The sequence below is a fragment of the Botryllus schlosseri genome, chromosome 15 (assembly GCF_051294905.1).
Source record: "Botryllus schlosseri isolate E-star chromosome 15, Bs_hap1, whole genome shotgun sequence".
Taxonomy (NCBI): Eukaryota; Metazoa; Chordata; class Ascidiacea; order Stolidobranchia; family Styelidae; genus Botryllus; species Botryllus schlosseri.
The window spans coordinates 14,966,744-14,992,811 of NC_137250.1; the positions used below are offsets into that span (position 1 = coordinate 14,966,744).

Sequence of the window (26,068 nt, forward strand, 5' to 3'; positions counted from 1 at the left end):
ATCATACCCAGTTCTAAGTAGCATCAGTTCTTTTGCCTGGATAACATACATGTTGAAGTATACAAGCAACTGTAGTAATGCCTTTAATTTTCGGAAATAAAGGTACGCCGGGGCCTAGGCCCCGGGTACACAATATGGCATTTTTACGATCCACCATATTTTTTAACGTTTGCTAATCACGCAAAGTGTTTACACCATATCCTCTACAACTTCTCCGTATTGCTCTTCGACTAAACGACGGGTCTTATAATATTGGGGAGGGCGCCATACCATGATATTTTCTGAAACGAGCTGTTCGAGTAAACAGAGAATTAGTATCGCATTTCCATATCAATACTATCATTTTCATCCCATGATGTGGACGAATGCTTATGCTGTCGAAAATTGGATATCTCCTGGTATGCATCAATGCGAATCAAGCTCAGCACCTTTCGCATAGCTCAATTTGCAGCTTTTGACAATCCATGCGAACGAATGGCAACGGTGTGCGTTTGATGTACGGATCATTTCGAGTTGTTTTAACGCCTTAATATAATTTTATTGTCTCATTCTTGTGGTGCTATGAATCGTGAAAATAGTAACAAATATATGAATGAAACCCTATAAAGTTATGACAATCACTAACCACTTGATGAAATTGCGGGAGTACAGTTAGCAAAAACAATTTACTGTGTTGACGTATACAATCTCGTGTTATAAGTCTGGGTCTGTCCTTTACCCGCCCGAGCCTGTGTTTCTGAAGGGAAATGGTTATTCCCGTCTGTACCACCCAATTGCTTGGACGATCGACATTCGATGGTTCATGAGTCAACACCAACATTATCCTCTCCTCTGTACCCCGGAATGCACTGAGTTCCACGAACACCAGAAGCAAATCTGACCAGGCATTCAATTCACAACCCGCCCAATAAGCCCCACACGCTCTACCACTGTCCAACCTATCAAGGCATCCACAAACGTTCGCAGTCTTCAGGGATATTGTTGCATTTTATTGATTAAAATTGAATCAAAAACCACAAACTGATTGTAAGAAAGAGTCAAAAGTCACGAGCTAAGCAAAGGATCGATTACGGTTACGCGAGCAATACATTTACCGCGAGAGCGCTACTCTCTTCAGGAACTTGACACAGGAACAGAAAATAAATCAGGGTTCATCGTTTCATACCCGCATCTTGACTTGGCAACAGTTGCGAAAGCTGATACTTCGACCAGCTAAATCGCCGGTCAGGTTAAACGGGGTTGTGTCACAATTCGACTTACGAACATGCAATTACACGTAAGAAGATTTTGTGCCAGTAGAAAATTCACTATTCCGACTAACGATATTATTAGCTACTACAGAAGTGCGCTCACTCACGCAACTTCTTCTATTTGGGAATGAGATTGGGGTGGGATAACCGCTATTATAGCACCATTTTGATGGCATATTAAATATGCAGACCAGTTACTTAAAGAGTCAGGAGGCCAAGACCATATTCCACCTTCCAACTAAGTAGGCCTACACATCAATTTCTATATCTTTTCAATTCCCAAACCCATTTGAGGTGAGACACAAAAATAAGAGTGTTACTGACGCGAGGCGAAGACAGATCCGTCAGACTGTGTTGCTTATTGAATTAATGCCACAAAGTTATGTAGTCGGACATCTGATTCCAAGTTGTGCTATAAAATTGTGAATTTGGGTTCGGTTATGACTCGACAACGAGAATTATATTAATGATAATTCGCAATTACCATTGGAAGGCAAGTGATAATTTGCTGTAAATTACCAACCTAGCCCACCGAGTAGCAACACATCATAAGCTGGACCCAGCAAAGATGACGGAAGAAGTGCAAATTGATATTTCGACCATGGGCCGGAAAGGATGCTGTCAGACGGCCATAGATTTTATCACCTCGGAGATAAAAAGCGCGAATTAGTATTAAATTGCCGCAAAAAGAATCACATAACCAAGCGACAATCATTATTCTCTCGAGAGCGCGGGCGAAATAAACGTGTGGGTTATCTTTCGAAAGCGGTAGAACAGATACATAAAATGAAAAATTGAGACAAAGTATGATCGCAATATGAAACTTATAAAAAAAATGTACAGAATTTTGAAAAACAAGAAGGAAACACATCGACGACACTGCACATTTGGATCGATCTCCCTGCCGCGCGTTCAGAGCGGTTGTAACCGAGAGCATCCGCAAAACAACACAAACTCAAAACCACGCTGGCTTGGCCAGATCACAATCATTTACACTAGGTGAAGATCAGATAGTCGGGCGAAATCCGGTGTGGTTAACATAGCAAGACAGAAAATTCAGCATAACGCATCACGACTAGGACAAAGAAACATCGCCGCTATTGCCGAAAGAGTCACAAATTCATTATAAGGCACACAGGCGATGATACGTTGGAAGCACGCTGCCCTACCGAGCTTGAAGTTAACAAAGCGGTCCGACAACTGTAAACACAGCAAGTCACAATGTCAAGATCGCTAATTTTGGCAGTAGCAAGTACACTTTCACGACCGCAACGCAATCGGTTAATTGTAAGTAGGGCTTTGCAGAATCGAGCATTATGCTTCGAGTCGAGTTTTCAACTATGAATCATAAGACATCATGTATGCAAGGTTAAATGTGTACCTTTCAGTGCTCTAAAAAAAGTATCTTCGACTCAAATCTTAGCATCAATACTCAATTCGGATTCGCGTACTCGAATCATTGTGCTCAGCCCTAATTTTATCATCGTTTCTTCCTCCGCACACACACAAATTCATCTATAAACCGTCCCACGCGTTACCAATGCAGTTCAAATCCAGCGAGTCAATTAAATCGAATTCGTTGGGCTGCGCCCCAAACCCGTACTGATTACACCCCGGCTCGTGCTCTAATATAGACCCCATCGAGCTGTGCGTGGACTGACGATTCTGCGCCTGTAAATTCATCGGCGAGGGCACCGCCGCCGTCAAATTCAAGTCCAGCCATCCCAAATCGTCAACCTGCATGTTGCAGTCCGTGTGCATGTGCTCTGTCAACAGTTCTTGTGAAGAAGACTTGACCAAATGCGACTGGTGTCGACGCGGAGACGAACCGGCCAAGGGCTGTTCGTACCTCCTCGTGAAAGACTTTGTGTTACGCGGCAACGAGTCTAGACATTTGTCTAAAGACTGGGCAGAATCGTGAATTGAGGATGACGATAAATGTGGGTCGCCGGTACGTTCTTCCATCAGGCCGTTACGACGATGCCCATCGGCAGTCCCGGTGTCCATTGGTGAAAAAGGCTGGCCCGCGTAAGGGTCTGTCAAATCTGAAAACGCGTCGTTTTTGGGGTCGTCTGGATCAAAATCAGAATTACCAGTATCGTGCCGTAAAACTACGGCTTCCGGCGATATACAACCGACATGATTAACCCTCCCTCTCAAATTACCCGGTGGCACATGCCCCGAGTCCATTAAAATATCGCCTGCACTGCTTACTAGCAAACTCGTGAAATCAACACCGTCATTGCGCTGCGGTATACCATACTGCGAGTACGCCAGTAAATCGCCAGAGTGGCGCCGTTGGTACCCGTCGTCACGCCCGAGAAACGGTTGCGCTTCGAACGACGAGATTTCCAGCGAGTGTCTTTGCGGTTGGTGGGAGGCGTTGTCTCTGTCTTTGTTGCCTGTTCTTTGTAAGTGGTCCATGCTGTGCCGGTGCGCTATGGGAGGCCGGCTTTGCGTCTGACGGTGCCCGTAGTGGTAGTGCATGGAAGCGTGCTGCGGGACACGGCCTTCGATGAGCGCCACTTGCGGAAAGGCTTTCTGCCTAGTCGGCGTGACTGGAATCTCTGCGAAGCGATAACAAGGTTTTAAGTCACCAAAAACGAATGACAACAGTACAAATAGGTGATATTATTTTCAGGCAATACGAGGCTAGTAATATGCCTATTTTTAGTTGGACTTTCATAGAAATCACGGTACGTCAACCAAGGGTCATCATTTTGAGTTGTGCTTTTCATCCATCACATCTTTTTAGACACTTTACCATTTTAGGCTCACATCCATAACAAAGGCGGTCACATTTTGTGAGCGAAAATATATTCACCGTACAATAGCATCGAAAACCATCCAACTCACCTCCTTTTGTCTCCAACAACTCCAGCAAGTCGTCGACGTCATTGAAATCGCTGATGTTGGCGGGCGACCCGGTCATGTTGTCTTGACTTCCATAACTTTGATGGCTGTATCTCCGTTTGTCGTTCAGCATCTGCTTCAAAGAAAAGGAATTTCAGATTTAACATCGTCGCACGATTTCGTAGTGACGACGTGTGAAAATCGCAAACCACTCTCGCATACACTTTTGTTACTATCCTCTCTAACCATGAAAATTTACGAGTCACCCGTAGACATACGAGGACAGATAAATTGACATATCAATTGGAGATGAGATGATTTTTTCAAAATACGTATTTACGATCACTTTGAAGCTAGATTTCGAATTGGACATGAAACATCGAGTGCCTTTGTGTATTGTCTGTTACCTTGGTCGCTGCACATCACAAGTGCTACTCATTGATTGCGCCTAGGTCAGTGGTTCCCAACCTTTTTCGACTCACCGCCCCCCTTATCAAGCTCGACACACATTTTCGCATACCTGAATAGCTTGGTCGTATTTTGGCGGCTCCTTTCCATCAGCAGTGCTTCTTTCGAGAGGCGGTTTAACGCTGAGCACGATCGTAGAGTCGTCCGTTTGTTGCGATGTTCCGGCCGTCGTACTGCGAAAGGGAAACTCTTTTCAAGTCCGTCCTAACTTATCAGACAGAACCATCGCTCACCAAATTTTCAACACAAGAATCACCTAAAAGATTTATGGCACAAGCCTATCGATTGTTACATACCACAAAGTTTCAACACATTATTAGAACACACCAATAGCAACACCAACACTTTTAAACACCAAAACACATACACACCAAAATTTTTAACATAATAATTACACACCAAAATTTAAACACCATTATCCTGCAACTGATGAATTATTAAACAAAATCAGATCCGTGAAACACCAGAATTTTGAAACAGCTATTAAACAACGGCAATTTCAACGCAAGTGTACATTATCATTCGACAGAAACAGTATCTTACTTATCAACGGTATTGGACGGGACGAGAGACACGTTTGGGGGCACGGGATTGCCCCCAAAAGCGAAAACGTTTTCCTGCGTTTCTTCCTTGATCAGCATCTGAAAGAAACATACCGTAAGTAAGTTACTGATGACGATGTGCGGTAACCGTTTCGCAACCTACCGGGTTGAGTCCGTTCAGAAACGCAGGCAGATCTTTGGTGTTGAGTTTGCTTTGCAAGTGCTTCTGAAGTACTTGAGAAACGTGCTGCCTATTCATGCTTTGTTCGGCAGTTATCATATCTGTGTGTTGCTGGTCGGTCTAGATGAGAAATAGTGAATTTAAGAAGTGAGTCGGGACTTGATAGATATTCAAGAACACTGGCATCCATAAACCAGTGTTTCTTCAGCCAAGGCGAGACTGAATCCAGTATCAGATAGCAATTGGGTCTCACCCACAGTATCACATACTTTCACAAGATTATGGCACAACATAATATGGACCTTACCATATTTTGCATGGTATTCGTGGTTGCAGTGCTGCCGAGTTCAGGCGTGGTGTGTTCGACCTCGTGAATTTGACTGAGTTGCGTCCTAGACAAAGACGCGAGAACAAATTACTACAAATCAAACAAATTATAGTAATTATCCAGCGTAAGACGATTGCGAAAAATGGAGAAGGTATACGAGGAAAAACGTACTCAACACCAGACACCAGAGATGAACATGGATTTGGAATTGAATGAAATAGGATTTAACAATATTAACCGGATATGGATTTACGACGTGTTTTCAAGTTTGGACATAGGATTTCTAATATGTTCTAATATTCAAGCAATTTTTGAATCAATTTTAGTCATCATTGCATTCAGACAGGGATTTAGACACACCAACACGCACCTGTGCAGTTCGACGATACGTTTCAAATTCTCAATCTCCTGCTGCTGTTTGTGTAAGAGGTCGTCTTTTTGTTTTTCGCTGATTTCGAAGTTCTGACTCTGGCCCGGATTGGCGGTGTTGCCGCAGGCGCCGCTTACAGAGAACTGAGGTCCCGCCGCGGAGGACACCGACATGTTTGACATGCCGCCGGGCGACGGGTTTCCGCCATCGTTCTGCGCAGAAACAAAGTGAATTGTTTTTCCGAAAAACTTTGTGAAATATCAAATATACTGTTTGAAATCCGTGTCTTACTTCATAATGGCATAAATGAGAACACGTGACTCACAAGTAGAAACACACATAAATCGGTATAAACATAATCTGAATAACTTTATTTTTTCATTGCAATCCAACATAGGTAAAAAAAAAGTAGGATTATGCAGATTTTGTATATTCTGTTTACGATATGTGTTTCTAGCTATGAATTGCGTGTTCTCACCTAGGCCATATAAACTGATATATGAATGAATTGAAATGAAAAAATAGAAACTTGTGCCACAAAAAGTCGCTTCGGAAGTTTTGGCTTGAAAGCCGATACTTGTGCCAAAAAAGTCGCTTCGGAAGTTTTGGCTTAAAAGCCGATACTTCCGAAGCGACTTCATTGGTACAGGTTTATAGGAATACTATATGATAATCGTTCCGCATAAAATCACCACTCCCTAGGAATGCATGATGTCCACAAACCATCCCTATTCCACACCGCGTCGACTTACCGATTGCGAGTATGTTCCGCTATGCGTTGCTGCTTGCGTTAGTTGAACCTGGCCGGCGCAATTGGGTGAATTCTGCGCGAACCGAAACGTCATCGACTTGATTTCCTGATTTTGTTGCGTCTCCATAGGCACCGCGGAGATGCCTTTCGACTCCTAGGTAAGCATGAAATTATTAAAAGAACCAGCGCTAAGAAAGGAATAACGGCCGCACATGTCCAATAGTATTTGATCATTGTGCAAAAAACTACCATACCTGTTTCATCTCTTGCGATTGTTGCGCCGGCGAATTTGTCTTCATCAACATAGCACCACTTGCCCTGGAAAGCAAAACCAATGTAGAACTCACTCATAATCAACATAATCATCTGGACACTGAGTAAAATTGCAGTCCACACATTCATTTTGTAACGCCGTATAGATACAGAGAACTGTTTTTACACGAATAGAATTAATATATTTCACAAGATATGTAAAAGTCGGGCACATCAAGACATGCATTATGGCTGCAGTCAGTACATACAGATTTATTCGAATACGCCATATAGACGGAGAAAACCGTTATGATCCAACTAGAATTGACATCTATATTCCGCCCTAAACTTTCACTCAAGGTATCTTACAAAAACCCTGGCAGTTCCCCTTACCCGTTGCTGTTCACAGCGGCAGCCAGAGCTTGTTCCGTGTTGGCCCTGATAGTGCTTTGGATGGTGGCGTTGATGAGACCGGTGATGCTGGCGTTGATCGGTTGATGCGCGTTTCTGAAATAAAATAATATTCGGTCGCGGAATGAGAGAAAATACGCCTGTACCAGCTACTCACTGCGCAGGAGGAGTGGCAAACCTCTTCAGTCTTTCGATCAGAACTTCTTTGGTACCAGTGACCTGCGGCAAACAAGGTTACATTTAATTGTGATTGCGGAGTGCAAAATACCCTGCATACCGGGATTCAACAGATGTGTCTCTTTAAAACAATGCCAATACTAAAGTATGACGGAAGGAAGTCAATTCTAGACGTAATTTCATGACTATGAATACGAGGGTGATACAAATACTTTTTCTGTCGTTGATCAACATTGCCGTACTGACTTTTTAACCAGGACAGAAAGCATTTCGTGTACTTTGCAACCAAAACATATGGTATATCAACATCATGTCATAGAGTATTGCAACATTACTGTGCGTACCATACTTGACTATTGGCACAAGGCTGTATCGTTAGCTATATAACTGACAAGTGACAATGATATACATAATTATATATATGTACGGAGGTGGTCACGGAGAAGTAACCTTTGGCACACAATTATAAGTAACATAGAACATTTCTACTCAAGTACACATAGAAGTAGTGGAAGACATTTCAAAGCTACTTCAAGAGGGAATAGAAAATGAGAGGCCTGATTATTTTTGCATTCTTATGCTACACGCCTGTGACCAGAACAGAAGTACCATTGCAAACTCCCATGTACTGGTAACTAAAAAGTAAGTATTCTCGGCCTAGTTTCGACTAAAAAACTAATTAAACTATCAAAAGGTAGAAGTTCTTCGTTATTAACCACCTTTGCATTCGTAACACTACAGACCAACTTTGAATTCATTCCCACCTTTTCCTTCCTGGCCTTCAATTCCTCCTTGAGTTCAGCCACTTTCATGTCCTCCAACTGTTGAACGGTGAAACTTCTCACTTTCCTTTCTTGCTTGATGGGGTTCAGCATAGGCGGGGCTGGGGCGGGCGGAGCGTTTGTCAAAGTGGAGCCGTCCATCATCTGGCTGCCTCCCGGAACCCTGTTGAAATTATTCTCGTATTGAACAATGAACAGGGAACATACAAAACGAAACACTTTAGACCAGTGGTTCTCAACCTTTTTTGACACGCGCCCCCCTTGGAGATGGTCAAAAAACTCGCGCCCCCCCTGACCCCCCTTGCATTTATCGTCATGTCAAAAAGAGCACATCATCTAATACAGAGGTGGGCAACGTTTTTGATAATCATGACCGCATTTCGATTGCTTATGTAGCGTAAGGCCGCATTCCAGGGCATAGCCGCAATGAACGATCTGGACGCAAAATTCCTACGGTAAACTGTCCATATCCATTCCCGGTGAACTCCGGACTATTCTACTTTTCACAATGGCCTATTGTACGCACCGAAATCGCGAGTGGCAATGTTATGAATAGTTGCCGGGAGGTGCATATTGTCACGCGGAGCGCGAAAATTTTTCAGGGCCGCGAACGAATTGCTATTTCTTACCAATTCCCATTCCGGCTCAGATTAAGAAGGGCGCTACTGCATTAAAATAGAAAAATGAAGTCTTGTTGAATTGCGCGGAGGGCGAAGAAAATTTCAAGACTAATTAAAATCTCTCGAAAATGCAAGAGTGAATTCGTAATTGCAATTTGCATGTCTACGGCCGCCAACACATACTAATTGAATTAGGCGTCGACGGCCGCTCAAATTCCCTTCTACGGCTGCAGGCTGCCCACCCCTGATCTAATAGTATACATAAGGTATATCTTACGCCAATTTTGAATCTGCATTCCAGTTGTTGAGTCTTTTACATTGCTGACAAATTTCTTCAAATTTGTTTGAAAATAACAAAAAACATTGAACAAGACATCCATTAATTAATTTCAATGCAGGTCACCCTGAGACTAATCCTGATGCTGGTAGTGAGTACAGAGAGCAAGGCGTCGTTCTGTCCTGCCAGGCTAAATTTGATCAGTTTTCGAAATGAATCAATTGTGTTGATTTATAGCCTAATTGAGGGCGAAACCGGGCAACCTATGTTGCATCTAAGTCTGTCTTAGGCAGTGCAGTTCGCAAGAGCTGCCCAGCGCGACAAGCTTTAGGCTACTGTCAAAGCTATGAAGCAATGAATGACTTACACGTGGGAATTTCAAAAATTTGCTCAAATGAAGTTGAAATCAGACTATACTCAGTTGAGCGCTGTTACTAGAGTTTGTATTTTGCAAGCTTTGTTGAATATGGAATAAATTTCATCTTCATTAATCGTCTTCTCATAATGGATGTGAAACACATGTTCAGACACGTACAATTTATACTGACTTTGTCAATTTCTCGCGCCCCCCCTATACTGACTTCGTCAATTTCTCGCGCCCCCCCTGAGAGCCTCCCGCGCCCCCCAAGGGGGGCGCGCCCCCCAGGTTGAGAACCCCTGCTTTAGACACTTGGACAGAACATTTCAAATTTGAAAAACTACCTAACGTCTATCTGATCGCCACTACATCAAACCGATACTCGAAGCGAATGAAATGACCCTGATTCACAGGGGATTTCTTCAAAGTTAACGCTTGCACTTTGGAATTTCCCTCACGCATCAAACCCGCAAACTAGACAGAAAATTTTGACTCATGATAGCGCACAGCAAACTTTTCTCCTCGGCATAGATGAGCGTAGATTTGGTCATTTGTATATGGCTTTACGAAGTTTTTTTGAAGCTGAATTTGGATTTGACATAAAATTCGTATTCATTTCCAATGTTCATGCGATTTTCGAAAAAAATTCAGTCATTATAGGATTTGGACTTGGAAATGAATATATGATATATGTGCGACACCACGTCAAATACTGGTACTACGCAACCCAAACTATTCGGATAGTTGTGATTGTTACATCAGGCTCGCAAGTCTGCTTTACTGCATTAGAAATATTAAATCAGCTCATCTTACTTCTGATTGCCGACAAAATTCGGATATTGCTGATTCATGATCTGCAGCTGAAGATAGAGCTGTTGCTGTTCCAGCAGTCTGGAGTACGGCGTGTCCATCGAGGGCGCGAGCTGCTCTGCGGCTTTTCCCTGCTGACAATGAAAGCGGCGAGTCAGCAACGAGTCGACGGGAATGGCTACCGCTGCGAGGACGTACCTGGTCGGGTGGAACGTACTGGTGGTACTTGAACTTTTTGAACTTTGGCTTGTCTTTCTTTTTGCGGAGGTTTCGTTGCGACAGTGACGATGGCGTGACTTTGGAAGACTGCAACAGATAGGTGGCCTTGTATAGAACGTGAGCAAAGCATAAATTATCACAAGCGCATGATGCTACTTGATTGGTAGCAGAGGCAGTGTCGCATATTTATACACGATTACAAGTGGAAATAACACTCTACAACACACGCAAAAGTAGAAAAAGATAGGTTCGAGCAGTATGAGAATACATAGTTTCAAATGAAGTCATTGCTGCTATTGACTCTAGGCAATCTGAGGAAAAAGTAATGCCATATATCTATTAGAGATGTACAGGATCAGGATTTTGGATTCTAACAGGTCAGGAATCCGGGTGATTTTTTGGCAACAGGATTGGATCCGGATTTCAAATTTTACTGTTTTGCCGGATCCGGATCAGGACAGGATTTTTATTTGGACGAAAACATGATCAGAATCTTGTCAAATATGTTTTGATTCAGAAAAGGTAGAACTTATCTTCTCGTAGTTTATAAACTCTATTTCTTACAAGTAAAAGTCTGATAATACATATTTTCCGCGTAGGAAATTTCAGCGGCAGAAACGTCTTGAGCTGCTCTTTCGTCACATTTTGATGTTGGTTGATATCATTTGTGGTTCTTGTCTAATTCAGAATGTCAGAGATTTTAGAATTGATAGCTCAAAATGACATTATTAAGGCTGACGAAAACACCGTCACAAAGACTAAAAGTGATGCTTGGAGACAGTTCCTATACTTGGTAGGCAAGCGAGATGGGAAATATGCTGGCTATGATTTGTGCTTGCTGCCAGTATCATGTCAAAAAGTTCAACTGATGAGCTCGAATACTATAATAAGAGTTACTTGAGTGACTCGGATATTGGAGATGGCATCGGCTTAGATGAATCCCAATACAATTGCTAGGTATTCAAATCCCAGTATACTTGCTGTTGGCTGTTGGTAAAATCAATATTAGTATTCCTGTATCAAGTGCATCCATGAGGGTAAAGGGCGTTCAGTTTATGTTGAACTACTATTGAGAAAAAAAGATCCTCACTCTCAGCTTACAGCTTAGATGCTTTAGTTGTAGGTAAAAGTGCTGGTGACTATGTTTTCAAGTGAGGTCACGTTGATTGTGTCATCATTTCTTTTTTTCTGTCAGTCTGTATCTTAACGATGACCATGTTGCAGTTGTTGAATACAATTTCAGTTATCAACTATATGTTTGCAGTATGTAAACTACTATTATTCTGTACGTTCATCCTGGCTTCAGTTTCTGTTGATGTTTATATTTACATTTTTCCAGAAATCGCATATGGTAATATAATATTTGCCGCTACTCATATAGTAATATGGAACATGAAGCAATTTTTGAAAGCAGGATTATTTTTGGACTCGGATAATGAAATATGCGATTGCAACAGGATCAGGATTGGATCAGGATTATGATATCATGAAACAGGATTGGAACAGGATCCTAAAAAACCATGATCCGTACATCTCTAATATCTATACACAATGATAACAATGTAAATACAACGTGTGCAGGTACCGGTAGGCCACCCTACACAGTTTTGAACAGAGATCTAGCATGAGGTAGGGTAGACTTTATTTGCCATTAGGTGACAGCTTGCAAATTCGCAATACATAACGACTGCCGCGAACAGATGCCACGGTGATGATTTCATGCCTGAATATGATGTAAACTACGCAATAACTTGATTTCACCTTGTCGCAATTCAAGTCAAGTCAGGTCAAGTCTATATTTACAGGTACTCCACTGATTTGGTTACCAGATGCTTCTGGCAGTTAGGGCCAAAGACGGTCAATTCAGTCGCTGATCTCCCAAACAACAACTGTAGGTATAAAAATGCAAGTGCCACTATGAAGCAGAAAGATGTGATTTAGAATCGTAAGTTTTAAAGTTTTATTCATTCAGAACTTAGTCATTCAGCACAGTTGATTACTGTTATCATGTACAAATAAGATAAGATTAATGGTAAGATTGAATAGACCACTGCAGCGGTTCCCAAACCTTTTAGAGCGTAGCACAAATCCTAGTTTCATAAATGTCTCTCAACCCAAGCCTCAGACATTGAAAACATGCATTTACAATGGTAGCATTCGACATTTTTCGCAAACCAGACTTTGGTAACCGCTGCAGTAATGGGAAAGCGGACCCAATGAGAAAATGACCTCTTGAAACACGATACCCAGCATCCACTCAGTTAAACAGAATCAAACAATCCGATATTATATGTCATCAGCGTGTGGGATTCAGTTCACAATTAAAACAGAAATAAAACTAGTCATCGCATCGGTACTAACCAGAAATTCAAGTTGATAAGTCACAGAATGATTAACCAACGTCGTAAACATGCAACAAAGCTAACAAGACAGCTACAATCTCATAGCGATATTACCTTTGTGCCAGACATTTGCCGGATTAAGTAGGGGTGTCCGGCTGTCGTGTGAGAGGCGCGAGACGTTTTTAACGAAGATGAAGTCGACGAAGTAACCATGATGTTTTCGTGTTTGCTCTGGAAAAGAGATGCCCCGTTAATGTGTATGTGTACCCTGATCCTTTTTCTGCGCGATATGACTACGTGGCGAGACAGGATCGGTTACTTTTGACGATATTGCTGCCCAAAGCTGACATGTTTCACTGTAAAATTTGTGATGCACCACATCGATTGAAAGAACCCGCAGCCCGAGAACAGTATGATGAATGCAGGCAACAACGGCCATGTAAAAATACCATCGGCACCGCCAACGATGAATGAGCTACTTGCCCACTCCATGAGCAACGGTAGATCATTTCATGATTGTTTGCTTTGTTTGCTAAGTGTGCAACCCCAACGTGTACCGAGCAGCTGTAAAGTTTACAACATGACCCCCTGTAATAGAAATGCGCACCAGATTTTGGAGCAGTAGGGTTCTCTCGTATTCAAATGTCAGCAAGGTAGAAAGGGAATATCCGTGATCACTGATGTCGCATTGCAATGATGACGCAACTACTGCAGTTCCGATTTTTTCAATACCAACCTCGGTCCACGTAGTGGATGGCAACGCACGGGCGAGGCACGTGGCTGAAAAAACCGACGACATCGGCGGTGAACCGTACGACGATAAGGCTTGCTCGTTTGACGCGGGCTGCTCGGGAGAGAATGCGTCGCTGCTGTCCTCCTCGTAATCGGAAGTGGTCTTCTTGTAGGGAATATTGCCATCTGGAAAATGCACGGTGAAGTCAAGCACTGCAAGATCAAGTGCGAAAAGCTTTCAATTTTCCCATTCATCCCGAACTCAAGGAACCTGACAACCCAACTTCTCTTTCATGCTATGCGGATGATATTATGATTTTACGACTAAATTACAATAATGTGATCCTATGCGAAGCTAGGATGAACATTGTGACCTCATTTCTATCGATGGCGGGTGAGTGTCAGGTGTAAAAACTCGTTGACCAGTGGTGATTCTTCTGCTATATTTGCAGTACTCGGGTAGGTTTTGCCTACTTGAACTCCGTCCATAATTGGAGTAGAGTACTTACTTTTTACTGACCTCACTGCCCATAACCAGGCTTCAATGTTCGCTTATAACTCACATTCATCGCAAGGTAATAGATAACAAACACACTTTCAAACTGCAAGACCTTAGTAATTTGGAAGATCATCTCTAGTGATAATATGAGACATTCCAGAAAAAACTTATGTTTTAGCGCAGGCTACCTTTTAGCGCTTCTGCCACAGTGTCGTCCGCCGGTATGATATTCTTTTCCACGAGTTCAAACACTCCCGGACGCTTGAAAATCTTCTCGTTCAAGTCATCGACGAGTTGCGCTTTCTTCAGTTCTTTCTGGTTCGCAACGATTGAATCGTACGCGCTCGTATCTGTGCAAGATTGGTGCTATTCAAAGTATTGCGCATTTCTCCTTCACCTCGACCAAATATATTCCAAGGCTATAATTTTAGGGGCGAATAAGAATGTCAGCACCATCTAGCCTCCGGTTTTCAGGTATTTGTGTTCTTTTTCAGACGACACTAAGAAAAGTCGGACAAAAGAAACCCTACACTTGAATACTGAGATCTCGGTAATGAAATATTTAGCTTCTCTACACAATTGCGATTATTTATTTGTAAAATGCTAGAAATATTTTAGGTGTTCAGGTTCGACAACCTTTGTTATTACTAAGCACAGCAGGCAGCGGATGAACCCATTTCAACTGCCATAAATCAGAGGCGTCAATCATCGCCAACTTGAGTATGACAGCTACATAAAATACTGATCTCTAATTAAACATTGAAGACGGCGACATATTTCCATAATTTATCATTGTGCGATGTCGGTTGGAATAACCTTGGAGTCGACCGATTATCTTTTAATCGCTATTGAGGAGAAATTGTCTCTCTAATCGCGAAAAACGCGTGGTTATGCGATAACCAATGGCACCATTACAATACGTCTTTGTAGTATGGAAAGCTAGAATGTCTCATCGATCCTACAATCGATTCAGTGATGTCACGCACAAATCTGGCGTTATGACGTCGACAAAAAAAAAACAGCTGGGCGAAAAGGCAGAACGAGTGAGTCACCGATCACTTATCACATCTACACCATTGCCGCAGTTAAGCAAACACAAGTCGCAGACACGGAATTCGCACACGAGATCGTGAATAGCCGGCGTTTGCAAGCTGACCTGGATTAAGTTCGCCTAACAATAACTTGGTCGGCGCCGCGTCGAAAACGTTCCGAGAAAGAATTCGAAACACTTGGGGTTAGCATGAGTTGATGCGCGGTGTCAAACGCAATTTCATCGACAGAAATGGGTTTCGTCAAGGCTTAGCGCCCGGGCCGATGGGTTGATGACAGAGGTACAAAGCGCCGAATTGAGATTCCTTGTATATATCCCACGATATCTGGTGCTATGTTTGGAATAGGGCGTGTTCATTTCGAGATTACTGTTTGATAGAAGAAATAGCTGCCTTGACAAATCGATCGTTTATCGTGCATTCCAGATCTCTATAACAAAATCAACCCTACAAAGTACAAAATCACTTGAGTATGCCGACATATACACAGTCCCGAATATAATTGTTGAATCGAGTGTGTGGCGGCATTGAAACATCAAACACTGTTTACAAACGCGGATTACCTTCTAAAATATGCTTCTGAACGAGATAGTCCCTTTCCGGCCGGTCCTGCATTTTCTTATTGAGAAAATCCCCCGTCCTGGCGCGTTCCAGCTTCTGCCTTTGCTCGTAGAAGGCGCCAGGACTTTTCAAGGCTGTAAAATAAAGAAGACACGCGATAACACACTAAAGCACCGTGTGTATTTAGTTTATTGTCAAAAAATTAACGCCACAACCGCAAATACACTCGACGAGACAGGAATTTTTCTGCCGACCGCGCGTGTCATCAATAATCGCCACAACAGGAAATACACGCGGTCGAAATGTGACGTAACCATGAACACAGGTCGCGGAGGACCGATGGTGTCGTTACACCGAGAACAGCTGTCGTCCAAAGCCTGTACCGATGTCAAATTACGCCCAAACTGGCGAATCGGAACTGTCCAATCACGGTCGGCAGGATATTCAAATAGTCGGAAGTAGCCGATACGACAATTAAGCGAAAATAGACGGATTACGAATGCTTGTAACGCCACACATGCATGATAAAACACCTGGTCTGCAATGATTTCACAAAGAATTGAGTTCATAATTGCATACCCGAAGGATAATTTTGATTGTATGGCGTAGAGGGCGGGCATTCTGAATGACTGAAAAGGATCGGTCACGGTCACAACCACAATGTGCTACAGGCCGACGCAATGGTGGTGCGAAAATGAGCTACACGAATTTGACCATTAGTGCAGGTAAATAAAACTTTGAGGGAGCCCACGTAAGCGTTCAATTCAATCATATCGCATCGTTAAAATCGCGCATTCAAAACTTTGACAGCCCAGACGTAAAAGTGTACACACAAAATCCAAGATAACGAGCATTGCATAAATCACGAGCGTTATTTTGATACTGCGCCGGTACCGCAGAGCTCGTAAACTTTTTTGCATTACAGCTCATATGCGCAAATAAAAAGAGCGGTCTTGCGGCTTCACTAATAAAGCTTAGCGGTCGTGGCCAAAATCAGCAAACGTAAATCATCCCGGCCTCGCTCTTGACTTCGGGACATAATCGCGCAGCGCAGGATAGCCGTTAATTGGCCGGAGAACGATTCGCAAATAAAGTTTAATAAGCCATAGTCAAACTCAGATTGAGATGTAAACCAGAAAGATTTAAGCCAGGATAATTAGAGCATCTTAAGTATTTCCGTAGCACACGGGCTGTCGACAGATTTATGGCAATTACCGAAGCCCGGTAAAGCCTCAGTAGTCGGTATGAATCAATGTCAATGCTACTAAGATAGGGTATCTCAACAGCCAACTGTGTTGATAACCTCAAATTTCAACAAGGCGCGCTAGGAAAATTAATGAAAGCGGGCGCTATCCGACCCGACAGTAGCAGCTACATACAGACAATGCAGCAACTTGTGCGATACGCGTCGAGATAAAATCTTGTCTTACGATCCCGGTGTTATTGTGCAATGCGCCGGTTTTAAGTGATGGCCGCGGTGGCGCACGCGTCATTACTATTGCGCTTTCGCTGATTTATCAAAATCTGGAGAGATCGGAATTCAGCGCCTTTTCTTCTCGGTATTTACATACGAGCAACACATCTCGTCTGCGATGCATGCAAAACTCTGGCAAGTCACGGATGTTTGTTACTGCGGTGTTAGCACGACCGCTATTTAATAATACCAAGCTAGTCGCCAGTGATCGATACAGATAGCCTGCACAGTGCACAGCACAGGCACACTTTACAGGCTAACAAGTACGCCATAAAAATCCAACTCAAGAATCTTCTAAAATGTATTAAGTTGCCGTGATACGGGGACTTTGCCCAACAGCAGTTAACGCAGAATTGGAAGTAGTCTAACAGATTACCACTTAGGAGTAAGTAGTACTGGTGTGCAAAACCTAGTCCAGTACTCCGAAAAAGTACAAGTACTACGTTAGCGACCACCTCTAGTTGCCGGCTACACCCATGCGACCAGCTACAGTCTATTAGGCAGTGTCGCGATTGCGTGGTTAAGAAAAGCGATGACACCGGGTTTGTCCACGGAAAATGAAGTTCCGAGAACTCTAACGTAACGGATAACTCCATCTGAACGTTGGTGACATGCCCTGGCGAATCTGCTTACTCAGTTCTATGAAACGAAACAGCTATGAAAAACCCATCACGGGAGCCATGTCGCATTGTCAGAAAATTAGCAATCAAATTTGAAGTGGAAGATTGATTGAAATCGAATGCATGTCACTCCATATTTTGATGTCACGGAGTGGAGTCGCCGAGAGTAACAGAATACGCATGGCCGCCGACCAACACACGCATCTGTGACGTCATAATTATTACGATAAAACGTTATCCTATCGCATCTGCGGGTAACGTCTGTGTCAGTAATTTGCCGGAGCGCTGTGTTTTGGGTTCCGACTTTATAATCTCGACTTTTAATAAAGGGGTCTTTTCGCAGAAGGCGGCATGACGCAAAAAAAAACGTTATCGCCCGCGATACGCGAAACCCACAACCGCCTTTACCAACAAGTAATAATCCGAGATAATCAGGTAATGGAGATTGATGGGCGGTTCCAGCCGGCAACGTATGGCCGCAGCGAGAACTCGCCTGAATACACTTGAAAACCAAAGACAACATCGTGAATCAGAGTTTATCACGATGAGCATAGCAGTAACGGGTGAGGGCCGAAAACGGGCCGCGTCGTTTGCCCCAGGCTCGCGGACATCGCTATTTTGTGATTCCAGATTTGTGCGGTGGAAATGATGGTTTCAAGATCATGATTATGTAACGCCGTTGGCACAGTCGTGTGTCTCGCATCGGTGGAAAACGTTGACACAGGGAGACTATACAAACGAGAAGCATTGACCAAGCATACCGATATCGGACACCGGAATCGACCAGGACCAGGAGTATCAATTTATATATTTTACGTGCCAAAATACGGAAATTAATACACGCGTAAAAAGCTACACACTAGTTCCGATGGTATGGCACTACCCGGTTATATATTCACCGGACTTTACAATCCGGATAAGAAATGACCAATAAGCAAGTTTCATAAAATAACCTCTTCGCCGACCAGTTAGAGAAGGAAAAGTAATTTGCATGCCCACAACGCGTCATATCGCGAAATAGGGCTCGCCCTATTGAAACGCGACTATTGCACTATTTGAATGCCAATTAAACCCAGTATGCGCCATAGTAAACTTTAAAAGTCACGATATAAATCATAATTCCCAGCTCACGCACGTTAACGAGATAATGCATTTGTGAACTTAAGCAAACGTAGCGCACGTGGACAGCAAATGAAACGATGTGGTTTAACTGTTGCCAATCTCTGTAGTGTAACGCAATGTACAACAATGCATTCTATGCTCAGTCTATGTCGTCGTAAGATTGCGGTGCCGTATTCATAGTGACATGGGACATTAATCACAACTAAGCTTCCTTGCCGTATTTTCTGGAGAAGGAAACCATTTGTGGTCCCAATAGCGGAATTCAGCAGTAATTAGCCCACTGAAGAGCTTCTTGGAGGCACAGAACTTCGATATAAAACCGAATGTTCTGAACAATGTTCTTTCCAATTATATACTAGTTGCCGACGATTGCCCCTGACGAGTGTCAGCCCAAAAAAAAATCGGGTTAATTTAAATATGGATATATTATTCAATAGTAATTGCTGACTTGAAGCAGAAGCCAGCACCCAAGAAGTATAATATCGGAGCATGAAGTACGCGAGTACCAACTAAACCGCCAAAATTTTAATAATAACATATACAGAACATGCCTTCCACTTTTCATTCGATTTTAGGAATATCCTCGAATCTGCAATATTACCCGTTTCGAGGAGGCATAACATAACGCGCCGGGCGCGAGACCATCTCGTTAAATCTCCGCAGTGCCATTTACCACTCCACCATCCATTCCCACAACCAAGACTAAGCGCATGACGCAATACCCTTAAAGAGTTTAAGTAGGCGCGCCGAGCAAACGGGAGAGGGCTCGAACACGGCACGCGAAAAATCTACTCTACGAGATAACGCGCGGCCTTACGAAACGGTTTTCCACATTCAAGTCAGAATTGCGGACCATGTTACGCACGCAGTCTTGAGTCATTCGGTCGCAAATCACGCGCAAGAAAAATCACAACGACACACCACGCCGACAAAACAAAACCTCCAGTTCAAAGAATTAGGGTACCAGAGAAAATCTCGACTAAACCGTAAAAACGAGTTCATCGCGGTTTAAGTCATTTGGCGAGCGTGAGTTTCAATAATTGTGCGTGAAGCAGAGTACGGTGCAAATATAATTTAGACTTCAAATACGGAGTGCTGATAGACACCAAGTATCAATTAAGACAACTTTTCAGCAATCCAACCTAACATAAAGCAGAGCCGGCCGCACTAATATACGGGCAATCAGGCTAATGCATCAGGAACGTAAAAACCATGTTCGAATCCTGATTCAGAAGTTGGCAATTCACGATTACCTACATTTCTATTGTCGTATTAGGATATAGAAAGACGTCCAAGCATGATCAAATTGACCATCACCAAGATTCATATGAATTGCTCAGAGTTGTTCTCAACAGTAAATCGATAAAGGACACCCTATATCTGTCTTCTCTAAGAGGAAAAACCTCAAATCATCACACATAGTTACAGGATATTGTTCACAAAGGCAGGGGTTATCTCAGTGTTTATTGTAGTGACTCGACTAATCAAAATACCACTGAGGGAAGCGCTGTATCACCACACGCGCGCAGCTACTCACACTACAGCAGCTTATAGAATCACAAAAAGACACTCACGCGGAATGATTCCCTGATCCGCCAATATCTTCCTCGGCCTTCTCTGCTGCAGCTTCAGAGCCAGCGCTGTAACGAAAAAGACATGTCCAAGAAAACGCATGTATACGGCGCAAGATGTTGCCAGGCAGGCGATGCGAAAATCAGATCGCGGTCTGATTCACGGCAGAGGATATTACTCCTACCACGAATCATGGTGAGCGCTGCCTACGAAACGGCAGGCGTTTAGTCACCGCAATGCAGGCAGCTATACACAATACACATACACAAAGTGACGTGGCTGAATTATGGCGTCCCGAGTAAACAATGGAACGGTCGTAGTGTTGAAAAAACTATCATAGTCCACACAAGCACAACTTAACGATTTATTATTAATATTATGTAACTCATTAACTCAATAGTGGGTTGTGTTGCAGCATGCAGGGATTATACTACCCGCACCAGGCTGCGGCCGGCTTCATGCATACCGTGCGCACCGTAAGACGAATAGTTGATAGTTCCAATGAATCGGTGGCACCTTGGGCAAATGCCACTGGCTTCTTTTGTGACCAAGCGCCAAAATGAGAAATTGTGATAGCAAAGTGCAGACGCGATAAAAATTACGGGCTTGCGATAATTGCTAGTGACCAATAGGTTTATATATGTTCCTCTATCAGCCTTCAAGTCACACAATCCACCTCCAGTATCGTATTTTATAAAAATAAGTCTTGGATGGAGAGCGCTGCATGCTTTGATCGTATTCTTTAATTAATTTATCAATACATCAACTAAACGTTTATATAACGCAGGTTAATGCTGACATACTGCAAGTTCATCCGCAATTTACCAGAATGCTTGGGGATTCCTTACAGAATATCAAAGGCCAGCTATACTATTCTTTCACAGAACGGCCACTGAGCATTGAGCAAGCATACGACACAGCCAGAAGTATACAAAAATATCGACATCCCATCAATTCTCAACCTAACACTGATTCTGCAACACCTGTGCCATATACTAAAACGTGGTCGGCACATTATCATTAATGAACCTCCCCAAAGGACTCAATCAGGCGTCAGGTCAAATCACCGTTAAATCCTCGCGGCGCGAATTTCAAAAGGTACCTGGTGGTTTCTGTTTTAGCATTTCCAATCCGGTTTGAACAAGCGAATGCTTCCTCAACAGGGAATTAATCAACCTGCTCAAAGACTTGATGTCGACTTTGGTTTTAGCCTCAACCGGACTCGGCGGAGGACACTGCTTAACGGGGGAAGTCTCCTGGTCCATATTCTCGTCCGGGATGCTTTCTTCGTTGGTGGAAACAGAGGCGGGGGATAAGAACCCGTGAGACGCGTCGTCCAAGCCATCGCTCAACGGACTGGGTTGACTAGAGCATTCGGATTCCGACCCAGAGTTACTTCCAGTGCTGGTAGACCGCCCCAGTTGCGCCGGACGCGAGTATATCTCTTCCCCTGGCATTCGGTCGCACGACCTTTCCCCGTGAAATTTCCAAACTTTCTGTCCATACGCATAACACATAAAGGTCCCATTACCGCCTTTGCAAGTGATGATCGGCGGGGTTTGCCCAAATTTTGCCATCGCTAGTTACTCTAATTCGTAGGCTGTTGGATATATTCGGATGCTGCATGCAAATACAAAACCCGCTGAACTAATGCAAGATTGCGTAGTTTCAAGTCAGTTCCTGCGCCACAGGAAAAAATATTACGCATCATAAACCGATTTGTGAGTTTCGAGCGTCCAGGGACCTTGATACTTATGAACCAGGAAGTTTGTTTGTGAACGCAGTAAACCCAGTTTATGGGCATAAGTTTACATAGATTCCCACCCTGCATATCTCCGCTTTCACAATAATCGATCATAAAGGCTGCCTATTTAGTGCCTCTCAAAAACGGTCACTGCCGCAAATACCAAATCGTCTCACGAATTCATTGAATATCCCCAAGCGTACATACCCGAAATCTTATCGTTCAAGTGTGACCGAAACAACCAACTAAGCAACGAGAGCTTTTATATAACGGAAAGACTTATCGTTATCACCAGAGAGTTCCACTTGAGGCGAACAAATATCTCATATTGTCGCATAATGCGAATGAAGTCCACGGTGAATGCGTAGCGCATTGTAATTTGTAAATCATAGCTTACAACAAAGTTTGCAAAAGTATTGTTGAAATAGACTGCATAACAGGTCCGTAACATCTACCTGACACCGTACCCTTGCCTTGAGTAATACGAAACCAAGCAGTATTCCGTCCGGGCTAATCACACAAGGTTAGACCGGAGAGCTACAAGATCACTCGCCGGGAAAAAGTCACATTTCCTCGGCCGCGTTTCATTACATTCTGGGGTTATACAGTTCCTGCTAAATTTGCGCGTGATACAATCTATAGATCCGCGCTTGTACTAACGCACTGTATGCAATCTAGCTCATATTATCGTTTCATACATTCGTCGCTGTTTGATTGAGCGTATCGCAAAGCCAGCATACAAGAGTACTGGCAGCACCTTACTAGGCCACTGTAAATGCTAATATTCTGCTTACGTCTCTGAAATCGCATGTTTCTGTAACTTCGCGAGTTTTAAACGCCTGTCTGCGATTCGAGAGAAGAGCTAAATTGCCGGAAGGAACGGGCTTCGTCACCACTCTTGTTCAGATTGATGACGTATGCCGTGTGCCGATTCAAATAGCCTCACGAAGCGCGAACGCCAGCCTAAATACCCAACGCGGCAGGAACCTATTCTGACGTACACTTTCACAACTCGCGCAGAAATGAATGCAAAGCATTCCTGGGCACGGCCATTTCCATTTACACAATTTGCATTGGTTTCAACACGAGATAGGCTACCTTGAGCGTCCGAAGACGTAATCCGACGCTAAGCCCGTAACGTACCGTAACCCGATGAAACAAACTTAACTCTATCAACTCCCCTCTTCAAACCGCGCACTTCAGCAAGACAATAGCCCTTCAAAGCTCTCAGAAACCAAGACGGTGTTGTCTGCCAATCTGGTACTAGCCATTAGCCAAATATAAAATCATTCCCGGTTAGTCCGGATGCTGTACAGAAATCCGGCATGTCGTCCAACCAGACTTGTACAAACTACTGGAATGTCAAAATACGCAACTAGAACTAGAACTGCTCACTTTTTAAAACTCACAACTAGAACTAGAACTAACGACCATTAAATATCCGTAGTTTGTGCAATCTGCCGGTGACAGATGTCGAAAAGCACAAAATCTCAAAACACCCATAATTTCCCGACCAATACAACGCCGAATACGGCGGATCGGGATGACTCGGCCGCCCGCAAAACCGCAGTAATTCGCGTATATATAGCTCGTGGCGAACTAAGAATTCGCAACATCCACCACAATTTACCGACGTCGCGGAAACGGTCCACATTTGCGTCAGCACTCCGACCGCGACTCGCCGAGGCGCATTGGAACCACATCAACAAAACAAGCATCGCAGTACACATATTATGTCAATCAATACTTCGGACAGACGGAATCGGATCGGTTTTCTAATTAACATCAGTACTGGTTTGGCGGGGGGTCGACCCCCAAAACCAGTCGCATAACAGAATACCGGTATCACGATTCACGCCAAACAACGACCCGTGTTTTCTAGTCGTTCGGCAACATTGCTTTTTACTCCGCAACTAGCACTATAAACTGGAACTAGAACTACTCACTTTTCATAATCCGCAGCTAGAACTAGGACTAGGACTAGGGCTGGGCAAAATCGAGTACCTGAGTGATTCGATTCTGAATCACGCAATATGCTTCGAGTCGAGTCGAGTAATCGAGTATCACTCATTATGACGTCATAACAGAGTACAATACGTTAATGTTCAAATATGTACCGTTTATCCCACCACAAAGAATATAATGCCTGTTATCCATCCCATAAAAGTTACTTAGGTATTTTTTCGACCATACCGATTTCATTCCACTTGGCGACAATGTTGAGGGATCATCATGACTTCGGAAATGTGCCACGTCCAGTACCCTTCGTAGCTTTGTACGATCTGTTTCGTATGCTACGATACCGCCAAGCAAGGTTTCAAGGCTTCAACGGTGAAAATTAGAATCGCAACTATAATTCTCGTTGATAAATTAACTTTCGGGGGTGAGAAGCGTATAATTTCAGTACTCGAAAAAATCGTCTTTTACTAGTCGACTCGAATCATTGTGCCCAGCCCTAACTAGGACTACTCAAAAAAAGTACTTAGTTGACCGTAAACGAACTGAATTTGTAGTTTCTGCAATTCTGGCGCTGCGGCAAAGCAGGCAGACATTAAAATCAAGTCGTGACAGTGGAAATGCGATCGCAATTCACAAACGCATTTGTTCATGACCGGAAGTCAGCGTGACTTGGACACGCGTCCCGAAAAGTCTTCAGCGTTGGTTGGTTAGATCGATCGGCAGCAAATCGAAATACTACGGTTTCAAGATGCCAACACTTCATCGGTAGAAAAAAGGCGAATTCGAAAACTTCAAGTCACGAGAGCGGCGCGCATAACGCATCCTACGACTTGCATCCATCTTAATATCGATACCACACGTCAGGTGCGCCGGTTGCATACCGCGGAATGCGAAATCGAAATCCGGTTATTTACATAGCCGTGTGTCAGGTACACAGAAATACAGCTCGTGATTGAAGCAGAAATGCTAACATAGTAAATTCGCGGAGGTCTAACGCTCAATACACGAATGGTAATTGGTGGTACCGAAGCAGTACTCGTGTACCGAAAGAGTGCGTTTTCGGTGGTTGCATCTGCCTTCTAAAACTAGCTTCATTTCGTAATCAACAGTCTCAGCAGCGGCTAATGTAATATCTGATTCGGTAGTTGGAGTAGTTTACTATGCGCAGAGGTGATCAAGTAGTGTAAAGAACTTCTACTTCTACTTGTAATTGAATATATATATACGGCGTTACTCCTACTTCTACTTTAGCAGAGCTTCGACCGCCTCTGATAACGGTAACAATACATTCTGTTTCCCACAGCAGCGCTTTAACAACCCACTTACAGTTGAAAGCTTCAAAACTTCAACCCTCAACAATAAAACATTTATCCAACATTTAAAGGCTCAAAGCGCATCATTACAAAGCCCAATAAATCCTGTTCAAAGAGTTCGCGCAGACTTAGCTATACCAAATCGGATCAGACACAAAGGGGCGCGATCGAATTTTATTCGTAACAACCTCTAATTTGCACCGCCACAGTGTCTCAGAGCGTTGAATTTGGATCGGAGACAAAGCCCAGGTAAAACCAAGTACCGGTTCTCTCTAATCTCTCATCCGATTTTCATGGTTTCACGATATCACCGTCGGACATTATCGAATTGCAACTATGTGTCTTGACATGTCATCCGCAAGCATCCGCGCGGTAATCGTCAATCCTGGATAGAAAGCGATCACTCAAAACTGCGCAGGGGAGTCGACGCGG

At 43.4% G+C, this 26,068-nt stretch overlaps 2 protein-coding genes across 4 annotated transcripts in view; both read right to left on the reverse strand.

The window, feature by feature from the left end:
* LOC145456912 (DNA excision repair protein ERCC-6-like) overlaps positions 1 to 26,068 on the reverse strand; it is a 110,082-nt gene that overhangs the window by 8,616 nt on the left and 75,398 nt on the right. The window lies entirely within an intron of this gene.
* LOC145456914 (uncharacterized) lies at positions 969 to 24,335 on the reverse strand. Of its 3 annotated transcripts, none has more exons than XM_080335058.1 (20): positions 21,723 to 24,335; positions 20,623 to 20,688; positions 15,835 to 15,966; positions 14,411 to 14,572; positions 13,728 to 13,909; positions 13,106 to 13,222; positions 10,629 to 10,736; positions 10,434 to 10,561; positions 8,348 to 8,528; positions 7,564 to 7,625; positions 7,389 to 7,502; positions 6,998 to 7,061; positions 6,745 to 6,897; positions 5,993 to 6,204; positions 5,602 to 5,686; positions 5,277 to 5,414; positions 5,115 to 5,212; positions 4,624 to 4,744; positions 4,107 to 4,239; positions 969 to 3,817 (listed from the first exon to the last, which is right to left on the reverse strand). In XM_080335058.1, the coding sequence occupies exons 1-20, from the start codon at positions 22,195 to 22,197 to the stop codon at positions 2,766 to 2,768; spliced, it is 3,783 nt and encodes a 1,260-aa protein (XP_080191184.1). In that variant the 5' UTR covers positions 22,198 to 24,335; the 3' UTR covers positions 969 to 2,765. The 3 variants fall into 3 exon arrangements, with proteins under 3 accessions (XP_080191184.1, XP_080191181.1, XP_080191182.1); XM_080335055.1 differs by having other exon boundaries at positions 10,434 to 10,564; positions 21,723 to 24,334; XM_080335056.1 differs by having other exon boundaries at positions 4,107 to 4,236; positions 10,434 to 10,564; positions 21,723 to 24,332.

Coding starts and splice junctions, on each gene's coding strand:
- LOC145456914 (XM_080335055.1), bottom strand. CDS start 22,197: ATGGCAAAATTTGGGCAAACCCCGCCGATCATCACTTGCAAAGGCGGT. Junction 8,529..10,433: donor AATTTTGTCGGCAATCAGAA/GTAAGATGAGCT, acceptor TAATTTCAACAG/GGTTCCGGGAGGCAGCCAGA. Junction 7,062..7,388: donor GCCGCTGTGAACAGCAACGG/GTAAGGGGAACT, acceptor TTTGCTTTCCAG/GGCAAGTGGTGCTATGTTGA.